Below are 19,111 nucleotides of genomic sequence, written 5' to 3'. Positions count from 1 at the left end.
CATATGGAAATGGAACATAGGATATTATTGACCTTCAAGCAATTTGTCTGATTCCGTTTCCCAGAAAGATTTTTTTTTCTATAATTCCTACTGGGCAGATGGTGTTGGAAATAGTCACACGACCAGTTGGACTCTGCTCCCAATTATCTGTTTTGCACCATTACCTCATCTCTTTGTCCTTTCCTTATAATTGTCCACGTTGGGCATATTACCCTTTCAGCGGCCGGCATGAGAAATATTACACAACGACTCAGGTCCGCGTGCTGAGATGGAACGATGACATTTTCCAGAGGCTTTACAGCCTGCAGGTCTGTCAATTGACAGAAAAGTTATTTTTCTCCTTGTAGTCCTTGTCTCATTTAGAACATTTCCAGAGTGCCAGTGCTGGGGTTAGCCACTGTCCCCTTTCTCCCTCTCCCTCCCCTCCAGCCACCCCTCCACCCCCGCTTCTTTTTTTTTTTTGTCCTAGCCCCCACCTCTTTCAGAACTACAAACCCCACACTGATTCAGCCCTGGCTCTCCGATTGCATTACTCAGAAGGCAGTCTGACACACCACTTCCCTGTGGACCAACACACTTATTACTGCTCCTAATGTACAACCTTATCAGATCCGTGCGATAAGCTGCATGTTTTCTGTGCCCTTTCCCTCCCCTCCACCCCCCTCCCTCCAAATCCCTCTCATACTCTTCCTTGACTCACGCCTGCATAGCATCTCTCATGAGCCCTCCTCTCTCTCCCTCCTCCTCCTCTCCCCGTCTCTCCCTCCCTCCATCTCAATTTGATTCTCGTCGAGTCCGAGCTTCTGTTCGGCACAACCGGAGGATCTGACAGGGACACGCGAGCATCCGTGCTCCTTGTTCTCCGGCGGAGACATATTAATACCACTGATGCATGGCCAATTAGAAGCAGGACCCAGCTCCGGCCCCTCCCGTCTATGCCCTAGTGATTTATTGACAGGAATTGCCGAGGCTCTTAATGGTTAGTTTGGATGGGAATTAATTCTGGGCTGGATAAATAATGCATTAAGGTTTATTTAGTCAAACGTAAGGCATCGTTCCCCAGCTTGTAGTGGGAGCAAAGAGAAGCGAGTCTTGCCGGAGAGACGGGGCCTGAGGGAAGCAGCGGCGTCGGGGACAGGCTAGGTTATTATGAGGAGCGACAGAGAGCAGCCAAAAGGAGAGAGGATGAAAGCACGCTGAAGGCTGGGAAGAAAGCATCTCTGGAAGCAGGAATATGTTGAGCCCTAAGATAAGACAGACTAGAAGAGGTGAGTACAACTTTTTCCCGTCTCTCGTTCTCTATATAAGCAGCTGTCCGAAAGCCACTCCTCTCCATCACATTCAGCGTGGGGCAAACTTTGGATGCCGTCACGCTGGCCGATACGGTGAGCGGTTGGAGTCTGGTCTTCTGACGGTTTAGGGCAGGAACCAGTTGCACCATTGCGAAGGAGCCGTGCTCTCCAAACCGCTTCATTTTCCAAAACACTTTAGGGAAAAACATCTGGATGCCCTGGAGTCAAATGGTGCTTTCTGGGGGATGAGAAGGCAATGACCATGGCAACGGAAACGACCGGCAATTGGATGCAAATGTCCTAGGGAGTTTTTCCTCTCCTATAGTCCATTGATCTGCAGGTGGTCTCCTCACTGTCTGGTATGACCAATGTGCCGCTCTCTCTGTCCTCTAATCCTACATCTTGCTAATTGCATGTCCATTAAGACTCCATCAGACCTGGTGGGGTCGGGTGGGGGGCGGGGGAGGGAAATGAGGTCTTTATCCTCTGTGCCTGTGTAAACACAAAGTACAGATGTCCCAAGTGATCTCTAGTTTTAAGGATCAGAGTCCAGCACATCTTGGAGCTTTTGGAAAAGTCACTGACCGTCTTGAGAGATTCAAACTTATTCATAACATAGGCATGGGAGCCAGGTGGCTGAAAGCAGCTGGAGGGAGTCAAGGGAGTATATCCCTCCAGCACCACAGACAGAGAAGGAAATGCTTCAGCTGCCTGCTGGAAAGACAGAGGGAGAGGGTGCAGCCTTGAAATAATAATAACAGCAATAATAATGATAATAAATACTATTTGCTAAGCACTTACTATCTACCAAGCACCGTACTAAGCGCTAGGGTAGAAATGAGCTATTCAGGACAGATGCAGTCCCTCCCTGCTCCAACCAGGGTTCACATCCTTAGTGTGAGGGAGAACAGGTACTGAATGCTCATTTTACAAATGAGAAAATTGGCACAGAGAAGTTGAGTGTCTTGCCCAGGTTCACACAGCCGGCAAGTGGTGGAGCTGAGATTAGAACCCAGATCATCAGTCAGTCAGTCAACCAATTGTATTTATTGAACGCTTACTGTATGCAGAGCAAACGTGGCTCAGTGGAAAGAGCCTGGGCTTCGGAGTCAGAGGTCATGGGTTCGACTCCCGGCTCTGCCACTTGTCAGCTGTGTATCCGTGGGTGGGTCACTTCACTTCTCTGTGCCTCAGTTACCTCATCTGTAAAATGGGGATTGACTGTGAGTCTCACGTGGGACATCCTGATTACCCTTTATCTACTCCAGCGCTTAGAACAGTGCTCTGCACATAGTAAGCGCTTAACAAATACCAACATTATTATTATAATAATTGCTTGTGAGAGTACAATATGGCAGATGTATTCGCTGTCCACAATAAGCTTACAATCTAGAGGGGATACAGACATTAATGTAAATAAATACAATTACAGGCATGTGCATAAGTGTTATGGGGCTGGGATGGGGGAGGAATAAAGGGAGCAGATCAGAGTAACACAAAGGACAACGTAATGAAATCATGTATTCAATTTTACTGAATTCGACCTGATTCCCTTGCTCCCATCATTTGAACTGTTCCAGAATCATTGTGTTTCCATCCAAGGATGGTGTGAATATGGGCACAGCTTCTGAGTCCTGGAACTTGGTGGCAGAGGCCAAGGCAGAGAGAGGCTGAGTTCTTAAAATAAAATTCTGACCATAAAGGCATCTCGTATCATATAAGGATTGGCCAAGGGACAGATCACCTGAAAATTGTACTCTAGACCAATGATCATTCTCTCATTTTCTCTTTCTCATTTTCACGTGATTTATAATGATGATGTTTATTAAGTGATTATTAGCCAAGCACCGTGCTAAGGGCTGAGTCCAAACTTGATATCCAAATCAAACACAGTCCCTATCCGCCGAGAGGGCTCATGTTCAAAAAGGAGGGACAACAGGTATTTTATTTCCATTATATAAGGTGGGGAAATGGAGGCAAAGAGCAGTGAAGTGACTTGCCCCAGGTCACAGAGCTGGGGCTAAAACCCAGATTTCCTGATTCCCAGTCCAGTGCCATTTCCACCAGGCCACACGGCCAACAGGCTCATAACCTATAAGGATTTCACGATTTAAAAGAGGGATGGCAAAACATAGAGAAAAATTAACACGAAAGAGAATTCAAGACGCAAAACTTCAAGAATACAAGTCAAAATCCATCCTTTCCAAAATCTGAACAGCAAGAGAGGTAACGCAGGCAGTTCTCCTGTAACACCGGGTTTGTGTTCTTGCCAAATCCTGATGTCAGGTGTACATTTGTTTCTTCTGACATCGCAATAGTGTTCTATCCAGACAGACGAGTGCTGTCAGAGTAACAAGGTTTGATTCACACACGCAGTGAAAGTGAGCATTATGGAAGAGTTGGCTATAGTTCATTACTGCCTCAATGGAGGTGTCTGAGGGGGAAATATCAGCCCCAAGCTCCTCACCACTTTGGGTACAAAAATTCCTGCAGCCAGCTTCCTACTCCTTTCCCACTCTTCTCTCCTCCTTGTAAACCCCTTTCCTCACGGGAGCAGTGTGGACTAGTAGAAAGAAAACAGGCCAGGAAGTCAGAGGACCTGGGTTCTAATTACATCTCCTCCAAAAGACGTTTTTTGATTAAGTCCCCTTTTCTCTGGCTCCCTTTCATTCATTCAGTCATTCATTCGTTCAATCAATCATCTTTATTAAGCTATTAGTGTGTGTAGAGCACTGTACTCAGTCCTTGGGAAAGGACAATACAACAATTAACAGTGACATTTCCTGCCCAAAATGAGCTCACAGTCTAGAGGTGGGGAGACAGACATCGCCCCACCTGAAATTGCAGGTATATCCATAAGTGTTTGGGGGCTGGGAGGCGGGGAAGAGCAAAGAGAGCAAGTCGGGGTGACGCAGAAGGGGGTGGGAGATCAAAAGTGGGGCTTAGACATGGAAGGCCTCTTGAAGAAGATGTGTCTTCAATAAGGCTATGAAGCGGGAGAGGGTAATTATCTGTCAGATTAGAGGAGGGAGGGCGTTGTAGGCCAGAGGCAGGACATGGGCCAGGGATTGGCGGCAAGACGGGAGAGATGGAGGCCCAGTGAGGAGGTTAGCGGCGGCAGAGGAAAGGAGTGTGCGGGCTGGGTTGTAGATGGAGAGAAGCAAAATGAGGTAGGAGGGGGCAGGGTGACGGAGAGCTTCACAGCCAGTGGTGAGGGGTCTTTGTTTGATTCTCTTAAGCCACGAGAAGCACTGTGGCTCAGTGGAAAGAGCCCGGGCTTGGGAGTCGGAGGTCATGGATTCTAATGCCGTCTCCGTCGCTTGTCAGCTGTGTGACTTTGGACAAGTCACTTCACTTCTCTGTGCCTCAGTTCCCTCATCTGTAAAAGGGGGATGAAGACGGTGAGCCCCACGAGGGAAAACCTGATCACCTTGTATCCTCCCCAGTGCTTAGAACGGTGCTTTGCACATAGTAAGCGCTTAAGAAATACCAACATTATTATTATTATTCAGAGGTGGATAGGCAGTGTTTCACCTATGCACTTGGATTTGTGACTTTTGGAGATTTGATCTTCGGCGCACCCTCAACCCCACAGTACTTGTGTAGACATCTTTAAATTATATATTATAATTGTGCATTTATTTATATTAATGTCTGTCTCCCCTCTACACGTCTACCAACTCTGTTGCATCATACCCTCCCAAGCACTTTGTTAGAGCGCTCTGCACATAGTAAGTGCTCAGTAAATACCATCGATAAATTGATTGCCTATCCCAGCTCTGCCTCTTGCCTGCTGTGTGATTGTGGGCAAATCACTTAACTTTTCTGTGCCTCAGTTTCCTCATCTGTAAAATAGGATACATCATCTGTTCACCCACCTACTTAGAATGTGAGCCTCGAGTGGGACAGAGACTGTGTCCGATCTTGCACTTTGTCGCACACAGGTCTACCAGTCCTGTTATATTGTACTCTCCCAATTATTACTGTGCATTTACTCCATGCCTTAGTACAGTGCTTGGCACATAGTAACGTGGCTCGGTGGAAAGAGCCCGGGTTGGGAGTCAGAGGTCATGGGTTCAAATCCCAACTCTGCCACTTGGCAGCTGTGTGACTGTGGGCAAGTCACTTAACTTCTCTGTGCCTCTGCTACTTCATCTGTAAAATGGGGATTAAGACTGTGAGCCTCACGTGGGACAACCTGATTACCCTATATCTACCCCAGCGCTTAGAACAGTGCTCTGCACATAATAAGCGCTTAACAAATACCAACATGATTATTATTAGTAGTAAGCATTTAACAATGACCACAGTTATTTATGGTGGTCTGGTGATGAAACAGCATGAGAAAACATGCTAAGAACTTTCTCCTCAGGAGGGTGAATGAAAAGAGGTTGGGGATAGAGGACCTGCCCCAGACTTCAGCTTCCCTCCCCTTGTCCTTTTAGTCTCTTTATGCACATATCTATAATTTATTTATTTATTTATTTATTTATTTATTTATTTATTTATTCGTTCATTTATTTATTCATATGAATGAATGTTCCTCCCTCTAGGCTGTAAGCTCACAGTGGTCAAGAAATTTGTCTATCTACTCTGTAATATCATAATAATAATAATAATGAAGATGGTATTTGTTAAGCACTTACTATATGTCAAACTGTTCAAAATTCTAGGGTAGAAACAAGGTAATCAGATTGGACACAGTCCCTGTTCCACACGGGGCTCATAGCCTTAAATCTACATTTTACAGACGAGGTAACTGAGGCCCAGAGGAGTTTAGTGACTTGCCTAAGGTCACACAGCAGACAAGTAGCGGGGCCAGGCCCTTCTGACTCCCTGACCAGTGCTCTATCCACTAAGCCACGCTGCTTACCTGTTGTACTCACCCAAGCATCTAGAATAGCACTCTGCTCAAAATTAGTGCTCAATAAATACAATTGATAGATGGATTAATAGATAATTCCCTGAGCCTAACAGCTTATCTCCAGCTGATAGCCAGCCTGAAAAGTGGTCTCCCCCTTTCTTTCAGTTTCTTTGTACCAAAGAACAGTCATGTCCCGGGGGGCCAGATCATTTGCGACTCTAATTGGTGGGTGCCAGATGTCTTGGGTGCGATGATTGCTAGATAATATTGGAGCAGCATGGCCTAGTGGAAATCAATAAACCAATCATTATTTATTGAGTACTTACTTAGCACTTGGGAGAGTACAATATAACAGGACTGGTAGACCTGTTCCCTGCCCGCAATGAGTTTACAGTCTAGAAGGGAAAATAGACATTAGTATAAATAAATTACGGCTATAAACATAAATGCTGTGGGGCTGAGAGAGGGGTCGATAAGGAGCGCAAAACAAAGTGCAAGGGGGATGCGGAAGGGAGTGGGAGAGGATGAAATGAGGGCCTATTCAGGGAAGGCCTCTTGGAGGAGATGTGCCTTTAATAAGGCTTTGAAGGTGGGGAGTGTAATGGTCTGTCAGAGAGTTCCAGACCAGAAGCGGGATGTGGGTAAGAGGTCGGGTGGCGAAAGAGATGAAATTGAGGTGCAGTGAGAAGGTTGGCGTTAGAGGAGCGAAGCCTGCTGGCTGGGTTGGAGTAAGAAATCAGGGAAGTAAGGTAGGAAGAGGCAAGACGATTGAATGCTTTAAAGATGATGGTAAGGAGTTTCTGTTTAATGCAGAGAAGGATGGGCAACCACTGGAGGTTTCTGAGTAGGGGGGAAACGTGAAATGAACGTTTTTGTAGAAAAATGATCTGAACAGCAGAGTGACATAGGGACTGGAGTGGAGAGAGACAAGAGGCAGGGAGGCCAGCAAGGAGGTTGATGCAGTAATCAAGGAGAAATAGGATGAGTGTTTGGATTAATGTGGCAGAAGTTTAGAAGAGGAAAGGATAACTTCTGGTGATGTTGTGAAGGTTGAACCGACAGGATTTGGTGACGGATTGAATATATAGGTTGAAATGAGAGAGAGGAGTCAAGGATAACACCCAAGTTATGGGCTTTTGAGACAGGGAGAATCAATCAAACAATCAATCATATTTATTGAGCACTTTTCTTGTGTAAAGCACTGTACTAAGTGCTTGGGAGAGCACAATACAACAGAGCCGGTTGATACATTCCCTGCCCACAAGGATAGTGGTGCTTTCTACAGTGATGGGAAAGTAAGAGTGAGGACAGGATTTGGGTGGGAAGATAAGAACATGTTTTGGCCATGTTAAGCTGGAGGTGTCAACTGGACATTCAAGCTAACATGTCCCGAAGGCAGGAGGAAATGCAAGACTGCAGCAAAGGAGGCACATCAGGGCTGATGATGTAGATTTGGGAATTGTCCACATAGAGATGGCAGTTGAAGCCATGGTAGAGAGTGAGTTCTCAAGGGAACGGGCGTAGATGGAAAATAGAAGGGGACCCAGAACTGAATCTTGAGGGACTCCCCTAGTTAAGGGGTGGAAAGCAGAGTAGGAGCCTAAGAAAGAGAAGCAGCGTGGCTCAGTGGCTTGGGAGTCAGAGGTCATGGGTTTTAACCCTGGCTCTGCTACTTGTCAGCTGTGTGACTTTGGTCAAGTCACTTCACTTATCTGTGCCTCAGTTCCCTCATCTGGAAAATGGGGATTAAGTTGTGAGCCCCACGTGGGACAACCTGATAACCGTGTATCTTCCCCTGTGCTTGGCACACAGTAAGCACTTAACAAATACTATTATTATTATTAAGAGGCTAAGAATGGGTGGGCAGAGAGCTAGGAGAAGAACCAGAAGAGGCCAGTCTTGGTGAATCCAAGATTGAATAATGTTTCCAATGAAGAGGGTGATAACCATGTTGAAGGTAGCCGAGCGGTCGAGGAGGATTAGAGTGGAGTAGAGGCCATAGCACAGGAAATATAGAAAAGAGCACAGGACAGAGTGTTTCGAGGACGTAGGCTCTAATCTGGGCTCTGCCACTCGCCTGTTATATAAACCTGGACAGATCACTTAACTTCTCCATGCCTAAGTTTCCTCATCTGTCAAATAGGAGTAGAATCCCTTGTTCTCCCTCACTCTAAAACTGTGAACCTCGTATAGGACTGAAATTGTGTCTGATCTAGTTCATTCGTATCTGCCCCAATACTTAGTTTATTGCTTAGTACATAGTAAGTGTACAGTAATTACCATCATTATTGTTCAGAAAAGAAAATCAAATTAGTGGTAACTAGTGAGCGGAGGGGTATGTGAATCTGCGTGGCATAGTTGTCTCTATCTGCTGCCGAATTTTACGTTCCAAGCGCTTAGTACAGTGCTCTGCACATAGTAAGCACTCAATGAATACTATTGAATGAATGAATGAAATAACACATACCTGGGAGTCAAGAGATCGGGATTCTATTCCATGGTTCTGCCACTTGCCGGCTGTGTGGCCTTGGTAAGTCTCTTAATTTCCCTGTGCCTCAGTTTCATCATCTGTAAAATGGATATACACACCACGGAGTCACACCTGGAGAGTTTCCAGTAGTCTACCAGTCTCGACTAAGGGAGGGAGAGTCAGGCAGAGGCCTGTCCACTCCATTCCTAGCTTGGCCAGTGGCTAGCGAGTGGAAGGCAATTTGACACAAAACTCACCCGTTCTGGGCAGCAGCGGCATGGGAAAGAATCAAGGGCGAAGACTCAGGTTTACTGGGTGGAAGGATGCAATGGTAAACCATTTTCGTATTTTTACCAAGAAAACTCTATGGATACATTACCAGAATGACTGCTGATGGAGGTAGGATATGCTGGCTCAGTGGAAAGAGCACGGGCTTTGGAGTCAGAGGTCATGGGTTCGAATCCCAGCTCTGCCACTTGTCAGCTGTGTGACTGTGGGCAAGTCACTTCACTTCTCTGTGCCTCAGTTACCTCATCTGTAAAATGGGGATTAACTGTGAGCCCCACATGGGACAACCTGATTCCCCTGTGTCTACCTCACCGCTTAGAACAGTGCTCTGCACATAGTAAGCGCTTAACAAATACCAACATTATTATTATTCTGGGACAGATGTGTCCGTGGTGTAGCTATGGTTGGGACATGACTCGACAGCATAAGACAACAAAAACAAAATGGAGGTAAAATAACTGCTCCTCACGCCTCAAAGACTGTGAGCCACCTTAGGGGCAAGGGCTGAGCATCTTGCTCGTCTTCTATCTAGCACACTGTCTGGCTTGTAGCAAGTGCTTAACAAATACCACAGTTATTGTGAATGGTCGGTTCTCTCTGGGTGAAGCAGGTTTAGCTCTTTTAACACTAGATATAGGCTCTCAGCTTCTTTTACCTTTCCTTGGAGAAACATCCCCAAAATTTGAAAAGAAAGTTAGGCCTTCAGAGTCAATAAAGTCCAAGGATTCTCTCCTTGGGACAACCACCCAAAGGTAGAATGTCACGGTGAAAATGGGGACACCCGTCTAAAAAACGGAGATTAGACTGGGCTACTGTACAGTGGATCTTGGAATCTCTTAGACTGGAATGCTGCCATCAATCAATCAATCAATCAGTCGTATTTATTGAGCACTTACTATGTGCAGAACACTGTACTAAGTGCTTGGGAGAGTGCAGTGCAACAGAATTAGCAATAAGGTTCCCGGCCCCTAACAAGCTTGCAGTCTAGAGGTATGTGTTCATAATAAGTATAGTAATAATGATGATAATGGTATTTGTTAAGCCCTTACTTTGTGCCAAGCACTGTTCTAAGCACTGGGGTAGACACAAGGTCATCAGGTTGTCCCATGTGGGGCTCAGAGTCTCAATCCCCATTTTCCAGATGAAGTAACTGAGGCACAGACTTGCCCAACGTCACACAGCAGACAAGTGGAGGAGCAGGATTAGAACCCATGACCTTCTGACTCCCAGGTCTGTGCTCTATACACTTCACCATGCTGCTTCACCAAAACCTTGTCCAACAAATTCTAGACAAATATGTGCTTGCACATGTATTTGCTGCAATTATTGAGCCCATAAGAAAAGTCTATCAATCAATCAATCAGCAGATCCAATTACTGAGCACTTACTGTGTGCACAGTAGTGTACTAAGTGTTTGGGAAAATACTATATAACAATCAATCAGATACATTCCTTGCCCACAACAAGCTTATATCTTGACATATGAGTGCTTACACATCGATCACTTAATCGATTAATGGTATTTATTGAGCACTTACTATGTTCAGAGCGCTATATTAGGTGCTTGGGAGACTACAGTACAATAGACTTAGCAGCCACATTCCCCGCCCATAATGATGTATTTGCTACAATTATTGAGCCTAAAAGAAAAATATTGACTTGATATTGATTTGGCTGAGTCATCATCCATCTACTGCATCGTTTAGTGTGAAAGGTCACAAGACATCTATCAAATAACAGAGGTTTGGAAAAGGAAGAATTTTAGTCAAAGCTTGAATGATGGCCCAGCATTTTAATAGAGTTCTTAACTGCTTCACAGCCGTCATCGACACCTTCAATCCACCAATCGTATACAGAGAGCCCTTTCTGAGCACTATATTGAGCACTTGGGAAAAAAACAGTTGTAACAAGAGTAAGTAGATATGTTTCCTGGCACACAAGGAGCTTTCAGTTTAGAGGTCAGACATCACTTAATACAGTGCTCTGCACACAGGAGGTGCTCAATAAGTGCAACTGATCGATGGGTTGCTCTGATATCGGTAGCCGGGGACAAAGCTAGCAGGCTGAGCATCTCCCAGGGTTACCAACTGCTGCTAGGTATGGCCAACCGGACCCATATTAAGAAGCTAAATGTGGCTGATCTCCTAGCATCCTAGAGGATTTGTCAAGCTGTGGACCGAACACCTAGTACAGTGCTCTGCTCACAGTAAGTGTAAAATAAATACATGGCACCGATGTAGACCGAGAGCTCGTCGTGGGCAGGGAACGTGACTGTTTCTTGTTATGTTGTACTCTCCCAAGAGATTAATAAAGTACTCTGCACAAGGTAAGTGCTCAAATAAGATTGAATGAATTAATGAATGAATGCAAGACGTATGGCCCAGCACTTTGATAGCATTCTTAAATTACCAAGCTCAGTACCATATATTGATTGATTGCCTGACTTCCTCCTGATCTTTCCTGTAGAAAAATCAAGACTGGTTTGGATATCTGTTTGGACGTTAGAGAAGCAGCAAGGGATAGCGGATAGAGCCCGGGCCTGAGAGTCAGGATGTCACAGTGTCTCATCCCGGCTCCACCACTTGCCTGCTGTGTGGCCTTCGGCAAGTCACTTAACTTCTTTGTGCCTCAGTTACCTCATCTGTAAAATGGGGATTGAGAGTGTGAGCCCCACGTCGGACAAGGGACTGTGTCTAAACCAATTTGCTTGTATTCACCCCAGGGCCTAGTACAGTGCCTGGCACATAGAAAGCGCTAAAAAAACCCATAATGAATTAATTAATGTCTCTGGGATATTCTGCAGCACGGACACTTTACCGGCCTTCTCCACATGGGTCAGCCACCCTGAATCCTGAGGACCCTGGGGGTGAAAAGGCAGTTCTCAAGGTCCTCTGCCAATTCAAGGCTCTGAGTGTGGACAGGATTGAAGGAGGGCTCTAGACTGCAAGCTTCTCGAGGGCAGGAATAATTTCTACCTATTCTATCGTACTTTCCCAAGTGCTTAGTATGCTGGTCTCCCCAGTAAGTGCTCAGTAAATATTATTGAATGGTTGCAATGTATTGTAACTACGCACTTGTCTTATGCCGTCCAGTCGATTCCGACCCATAGTAACACCATGGACACATTTCTCCCAGAAAGCCCCGTTCTCCATCTGCAATCGTTCTGGTAGTGGATCCAGAGAGTTTTCTTGGTAAAATTACGGAAGCAATTTTCCATTGCCTCCTTCCTCTCAGTAAACCCGAGTCTCTCGACTCTCGACTCTCTCCCACGCCGCTGCTGTCCAGCATGGGTGAGTTTGGACCTGTAGTCGGAGACGACTCGACGGCACAAGACAACTGTGTGCAGAACGCTATACCTAGTGTTTACAAGAGGACAATATAGAGTTGATAGACAAATTCCCTGGCTACAAGAATCTACAGTCTAGAGGGATAACTACTATGGGTGGCTGAAAGAAGCATGTGGCGGTGAATAGAAAGACAGATGAGTGAACGGAGCAGAGCAGTTACATCCTCTGTGGGGCTTGCATTTTTAATTGTCTGATAGACACATCCCCACATTCGCTCAAGCTTCCTTGGCATCTGCAAGAGAAGTTCAGATAGAGCTCATTGAATGAATTCCAAATAGCTGTAATATTTGTTAATCATTTAGTATTTGCCAGCTGTGGTACTAAGCTCTGGGGTAGGTACAAGATAATCAGGTTGGATGCTTTCCCTAGCCCACATGGCGCTCACAGTCCAAGTAGAAGGGTCAACGGAGATTTGATCCTCATTTTACAGATAAGGAAAGTAGGTTACAGATGAGAAAAGTAAAGCAAATAGATCGAGGTCACACAGCAGACAAGTGGCAGAGGGGGAATTAGAACTCAGATCTTCTAACTCCCAGGCTTGGGCTCTTTCCACTAGGCCACACTGCTTCGTCTAGAGACCAGTGCACAGGTTCTGCCTGAGGAAGAGTTTTTTTAGGAGCGGTCTCCAGAGTCAGATTCATTCAGTCATTCCTTCAATCGTATTTATTTAGTGCTAACTGTGTGTAAAGCACTGTACTAAGAGCTCGGGAGAAGCAGCATGATGTAGTGGATAGAGCACAGACTTGGGATTCGGAAGATCATGCGTTCTAACTCTGGTTTCTCCACTTCTCTGCTGTGTGACCTTGGGCAAATCACTTAGCTTCTCTGTGCCTCAGTCACCTCAACTGTAAAATGGGGATTGAGACTGTGAGCTCCATATGGGACAGGGACTGTGTCCAACCCGATTTGCTTGTATCCATCCCAGTGCTTAGTACAGTGCCTGGTGCATAGTAAGCTTGACCTCTCTGCTGCCTTTGACACTGTCGACCATCCCCTCCTCCTCCACACCTTATCTCACCTTGGCTTCACGGACTCCATCCTCTACTGGTTCTCCTCTTATCTCTCTGGCCGGTCATTCTCGGTCTCCTTCGCAGGCGCCTCCTCCCCCTCCCATCAATTAACTGTCGGAGTTCCTCAAGGGTCAGTTCTCGGCCCTCTTCTGTTCTCCATTTACACTCACTCCCTCGGTGAACTCATCCGCTCTCAGGGCTTCGACTACCATCTCTACGCAGATGACACGCAGATCTACATCTCCGCCCCTGTCCTCTCCCCCTCCCTTCGGGCTCGCATCTCCTCCCGCCTCCGGGACGTCTCCACCTGGATGTCTGCCCGCCACCTAAAACTCAACATGAGCGAGACTTGAGCTCCTCATCTTCCCTCCCAAGCCCGGTCCTCTCCCAGACTTCCCTATCACCGTGGATGGCACGACCATCCTTCCCGTCTCTCGGGCCCGCGATCTCGGTGTCATCTTTGACTCGTCTCTCTCGTTCACCCCACGCATCCTATCCGTTACCGAGACCTGCCGGTTTCACCTTTACGATATCACCGAGATCCGCCCTTTCCTCTCCACCCAAACGGCTACCTTACTGCTACGGGCTCTCGTTATATCCCGGCTAGACTACTGTGTCGGCCTTCTCTCCGACCTCCCTTCCTCCTCTCTCGCCCCGCTCCGGTCTATTCTTCACTCCTCTGCCCGGCTCATCTTCCCGCAGAAACGATCCGGGCATGTCACTCCCCTTCTTAAACACCTCCAGTGGTTGCCTATCGACCTCCGCTCCAAACAAAAACTCCTCACTCTAGGCTTCAAGGCTCTACATCACCTCGCCTCTTCCCACCTCTCCTCCCTTCTCTCTTTCTACCACCCACCCCGCACGCTCCGCTCCTCCGCCGCCCGCCTCCTCACCGTCCCTCGGTCTCGCCCGTCCCGCCGTCGACCCCCGGGCCACGTCCTCCCGCGATCCCGGAACGCCCTCCCTCCTCACCTCCGCCAAACTGATTCTCTTCCCCTCTTCAAAACCCTTCTTAAAACTCACCTCCTCCAAGAGGCCTTCCCAGACTGAGCTCCCCTTCTCCCTCTACTATCTCTACCGCCCCCCCCTTCACCTCTCCACAACTTAACCCTCTTTTCCCCCCATCTCCCTCTGCTCCTCCCCCTCTCCCTTCCCATCCCCTCGGCACCGTATTCGTCCGCTCGACTGTATATATTTTCATTACCCTATTTATTTTGTTAATGAAATGTACATCACCTTGATTCTATTTAGTTGCTATTGTTTTTACGAGATGTTCTTCCCCTTGACTCTATTTATTGCCATCGTTCTTGTCTGTCCGTCTCCCCCGATCAGACCGTGAGCCCGTCAAACGGCAGGGACTGTCTCTATCTGTTGCCGACTGGTTCATTCCAAGCACTTAGTACAGTGCTCTGCACATAGTAAGCGCTCAATAAATACTATTGAATGAATGAATGAACAGTAAGCACTTAGCAAATACCATAATAATCATTATTATGATGATGATGATGCAACTAATATCACTAAGAAATAGCTCACAGGGTTAGAATTCTAATGGCCTGCCATGTCCAACACGTTACACCCCTCAAAGACCTCTTACCATATGCACCAAGTCTGTATCTGGGTGTGTCTTTTTAAAAAATGTCTTACACCAACTTGGTCGAGGAAGTCAAATTCCTACCCAAACCCAAATCTGAACTGTCACTTCCCAGACAGTAGCTTCCCACAAAGGAAGAATTTAGCAAAAGTCACTCCAACAGTTACAACAGGCCTTTGAATTCATCAAGCATGAGTTTATAATTGGCACGAACAAAGCAACCTTTTCGACATGACAAAATTTCTCTTGGATAGGATATTGAGGGAAGTTTTTTCTAATCGGTGACCTGAAGTTAATTACATGAGTCACTGAAGCAGCGTGGCTCAGTGGCAAGATCCCGGGCTTGGGAGTCAGAGGTCATGGGTTCGAATCCCCTCTCTGCCACGTGGCAGCTGTGTGACTGTGGGCAAGTCACTTAATTTCTCTGGGCCTCAGTTACCTCATCTGTAAAATGGGGATTAACTGTGAGCCTCACGTGGGACAACCTGATGACCCTGTATCTACCCCAGCGCGTAGAACAGTGCTCTGCACATAGTAAGCGCTTAACAAATACCAACATCATTATTATTATTACAGTGCTCTGCATACAGTCAATGCTCAATAAATATGATAGCTTGATCGATTAATGTCATTTTATGTCAGCCAGATTTTAGTCAATCAAAATTGCAAAGCATTTGGGCACTAAGTGCTGATAGAGGCAAGTTGTACTTTTGCAAAATTCAGGAGAGCACTCATGAATATCTAAAACATTATGGATTGACCATCTTTAATGGGTACAAATGGACTTCGTTATTCTAACCACTACATGTGGTATAATAGTTTCGCGCTCATTTTCCTACTTGATACCCTTCAGCTTTGCTTATTGAAGTGCATCAGGAGTAGGTGCCCATCATCAGAGTAAAAAGCAGGTACAGATTCTTAGCAAGATTTCTCCGGGTTACTAGTGAATGAACTGGTGTTGGTAGTTCGGGGAATCAAGAAATTTGGGGTTTTGTCCCGACTCTGTAAGCAGGGGAAGTTCCATTGAGTAACTGGACTATGGAGGAAAACATAAAAATAACTGGCTAATGCTATGTTGAGGACCAAGGAGTAGTGGAGGAATAGTGTGGCTTAGTCAAAAGAGCCCGGGCTTGGGAGTCAGAGGACGTGGGTTCCAATCTCGGCTCTGCCGCTTGTCTGCTGTGTGACCTTGGGCAAACTGCTACATTTCTCTGTGGCTCTGTTATCTCATCTGTAAAATGGGGGTGAAGACTGTGAGTCCCACGTGGGACAACCTGATTACCTTGTATCCACCCCAGTGCTTAGAACGGTGCTTGGCACATAGTAAGCACTTAACAAATACTATTATTATTGTTATTACCATTAATGGCATCATGACACAGCATCAAAACTGCTCCAGTCATGTCTGCTGTAAATGAATCCTGAAATTTTTTATGTATTTGTTAAGCACTTACTCTGTGCCAGGCATTGTACTAAGTACTGGGGTAGATATGAGCTGATCAGGTTGGACACAGTCCCTATCCCACGTGGGGCTCTTGGTCTTAATCCTCATTTTACAGTTGAGATAACGGAGCCACAGAGAAATTAAGTGACCTGCCCAACATCACACAGCAGATAAGTGGCGGAGCTGGGATCAGAAAGAAGGTCCTTCTGACTCCTGGGCCCACGTCCTACCCACTAGGCCAGTTGTTATTATGGTTTGTTTTTATTATCATTATTATAATTGTTGTTATTAGTCAATCATATTTATTGAGTGCTTACTGTGTGCACAGCACAGTACTAAGCTTTTGGGAGAGTACAACAATAAATGGATGCATTCTTTCTTATCATTTTGGGGGAGGGGTGGTTTTTGATGATATCATCATTATCATCAGTATTATTATACTGTATTTGTTAAGCACTTACCATGTTCTCAAGCACCGTTCTAAGTGCCGAGGTAGAAAGAAGTTAATTACGATGGACACAGTCTGTGACCCAAATGGGGTTCACAGTCCAAGTGCTGGCATGTTTCAGTGTGCAGCCCACTTGCACTCTATTTCCCAGAAGAAACAGGACTGGAAGAGAAGATAAGTGAGGCTATCTCTACAAAAAGCACTGTAACTATAAAAGATTCCTTTTCCCAAATTCTCAGTCCTGAAGTTTCAGGACTGAAGCTCATCTGCCGTTCTTGATGGAAGACTCGATTATACCAAAATGTAAAGGGTAGATAGTAATATCTAATGTTAATGATGTGTAAATATCTATGATTCTATTTATCCCGTTGATATTTACACCAGACTACTTATTTTGTTTTGTTCCGTTTTGTTTCGTTGGCTGTCTCCCCCGTTTAGACTGTGAGCCCATTGTTGGGCAAGAATTGTCTCTATCTGTTGCCGAATTGTACATTCCAAGCGCTGAATACAGTGCTCTGCACATAGTAAGCCCTCAATAAGTACAATTGAATGAATGAATGAAAATAAAGAGATCTCAACAATCCCCCTCCCTTCAAAGGAGGAACATTTTGGCTTAGTTTCCTCCGCGTTTTCTTTATTTTTTAAAAAAATCTAAACAATATAGATGGATTTGTCTTTGAGGATAAACAGAAACATATGTTCTGCAGCACAGAAATGTGGAGAAAGAATGTTGATCTTGGTAGGGGTCGGATTCTTGGAAATGGAGTATTTATTCTTGGAAATGCAGTATCAGGTGGGTGATACTTGAAGACAGAGTGGAAAATCCCACTGTCCTTTGGAGGGATCAGGATGCCCGGGGGGAAGGCACTGGACTGGCAGCTGCAGGGTCCAATCGGAACCCAAGGATCAGAAGGCCACTAACTTCTTCTAGACTGTGAACTCCTTGTGGCAGGGAAATCTACCGACTCTGTTACACTGTCCTCTCCCAAGCGCTTAGTACAGTGCTCTGTATTCAGTAAGCACTCACATATCAGTGACTGATTGATTCCCTTACTTCCTCCTCTAATACCATGCCTCCTTCGGTCCCTTAACCCGGAATATTCTCAGTGCTTCAGAGTTAGTGAGCCTCTACGGAACCGGCGTTATTTTGCTTCCGAAGAATAAGTCAAGGGGATTGGATCTAAAAAGAAATGGAGAATGAAAATGAATCGGCCTGATTCTCCTCTTGGACCTTGCTGAGTTTCACTTCAGGTGCCGCAGATGCTGAGTTGTACTTCCCAAGTGCTTAGTACAGTGCTCTGCACACAGTAAGCACTCAATAAATACGACTGAATGAAAGAATGAATACATGGTTGGTAGTTCTGTCCCAGTACCGGACATTAGGTCACCTAGCTTGTGCACTGAGTGTGTGTGTGTATTTCAGGGTGGAGACTTTGTGTTAAGTCGGAAGAAAGCCCCGGGCCTTTTTTTTTCTTTTTTACATATTGGTTAACCACTTAACTAAATGCCAACCACTGTGTTAAGCACTGGGGTAATTGCAAGAATATAATCACATCAGCCATAATCCTCTGCCCCCACACGGAGGGGGAAGGGGATTTGATCCCCATGTTACAGATAAAGAAACGGAGACCCAAAATAATTAAAGGACTTGTCTGGACCTGCGGACCAGAAACTGAGCTGCAATTAGAACCCAAGATTCCTGACTCAGTCCCGTGGTCTTTCTGCTAGGGCATGTTGCATAATATTAGTCTTCCGCTTGTCCTTATGCCAGTTTTTTCTTCTCATGTCCAGGGGAAAAATAGATCTAGATATTTAGCTTTCTCTACTTCTCAGGGAGACCATTCAGATGAATAAGGGTGTGTGGGTAATGGGTTGTGTTTGAAAAATATATGACTGGAGCGTACAATCAACAATTTCCAGTAGGCTGTTTTCCAGATGGATAGGAAGGAGACCATTAGTATATTCAGTTCTTTTTTAGAAATAATGACACTCATGTGGCCAACTTCACCACTGAAAGTCAAATTGGAGTGTGCTGGGTTGTCTATGAAAACAACCTGAAAAGCAGTGATGTGCAATAGGAAATCTTGCAAGGTTTTGCAATCATTTCCTAAGGACATAACATCATCTCTACATAAAAGGCATGATCTGTCAGGCCCCAACCCACCATTAGTCCTCTAACTTTGTGTATTTTAAGCTATTCATTCTCTGAACACACATGTGTTGTGTGACTTTGGGCAAATCGCTTAACTTTTCAGTTTCTTAGTGTCCTTGTATGTAAAATGAGGGATAAGTACTGTTTTCCCTCCTGCGTTAGAATGTGAGCCCCCTGTGAGACAAGGTTTGTGTCCAACCTA

At 45.7% G+C, this 19,111-nt stretch overlaps 1 protein-coding gene across 1 annotated transcript in view; it reads left to right on the top strand.

Moving 5' to 3' along the window:
• Positions 1 to 819: 819 nt before the first annotated feature.
• ARHGAP22 (Rho GTPase activating protein 22) overlaps positions 820 to 19,111 on the top strand; it is a 359,144-nt gene continuing 340,852 nt past the window's right edge. Inside the window, exon 1 of the mRNA XM_029061129.2 lies at positions 820 to 1,268. Within this exon, the coding sequence (XP_028916962.1) occupies positions 1,235 to 1,268 (34 nt within the window). The 5' untranslated portion in view covers positions 820 to 1,234. The remainder of the gene's footprint in view (positions 1,269 to 19,111) is intronic.

This window comes from Ornithorhynchus anatinus, chromosome 3, assembly GCF_004115215.2.
Source record: "Ornithorhynchus anatinus isolate Pmale09 chromosome 3, mOrnAna1.pri.v4, whole genome shotgun sequence".
Lineage (NCBI taxonomy): Eukaryota > Metazoa > Chordata > Mammalia > Monotremata > Ornithorhynchidae > Ornithorhynchus > Ornithorhynchus anatinus.
The sequence above is the reverse complement of the archived record's forward strand: the minus strand, read 5'-3'. Positions and strand labels throughout refer to the sequence as shown.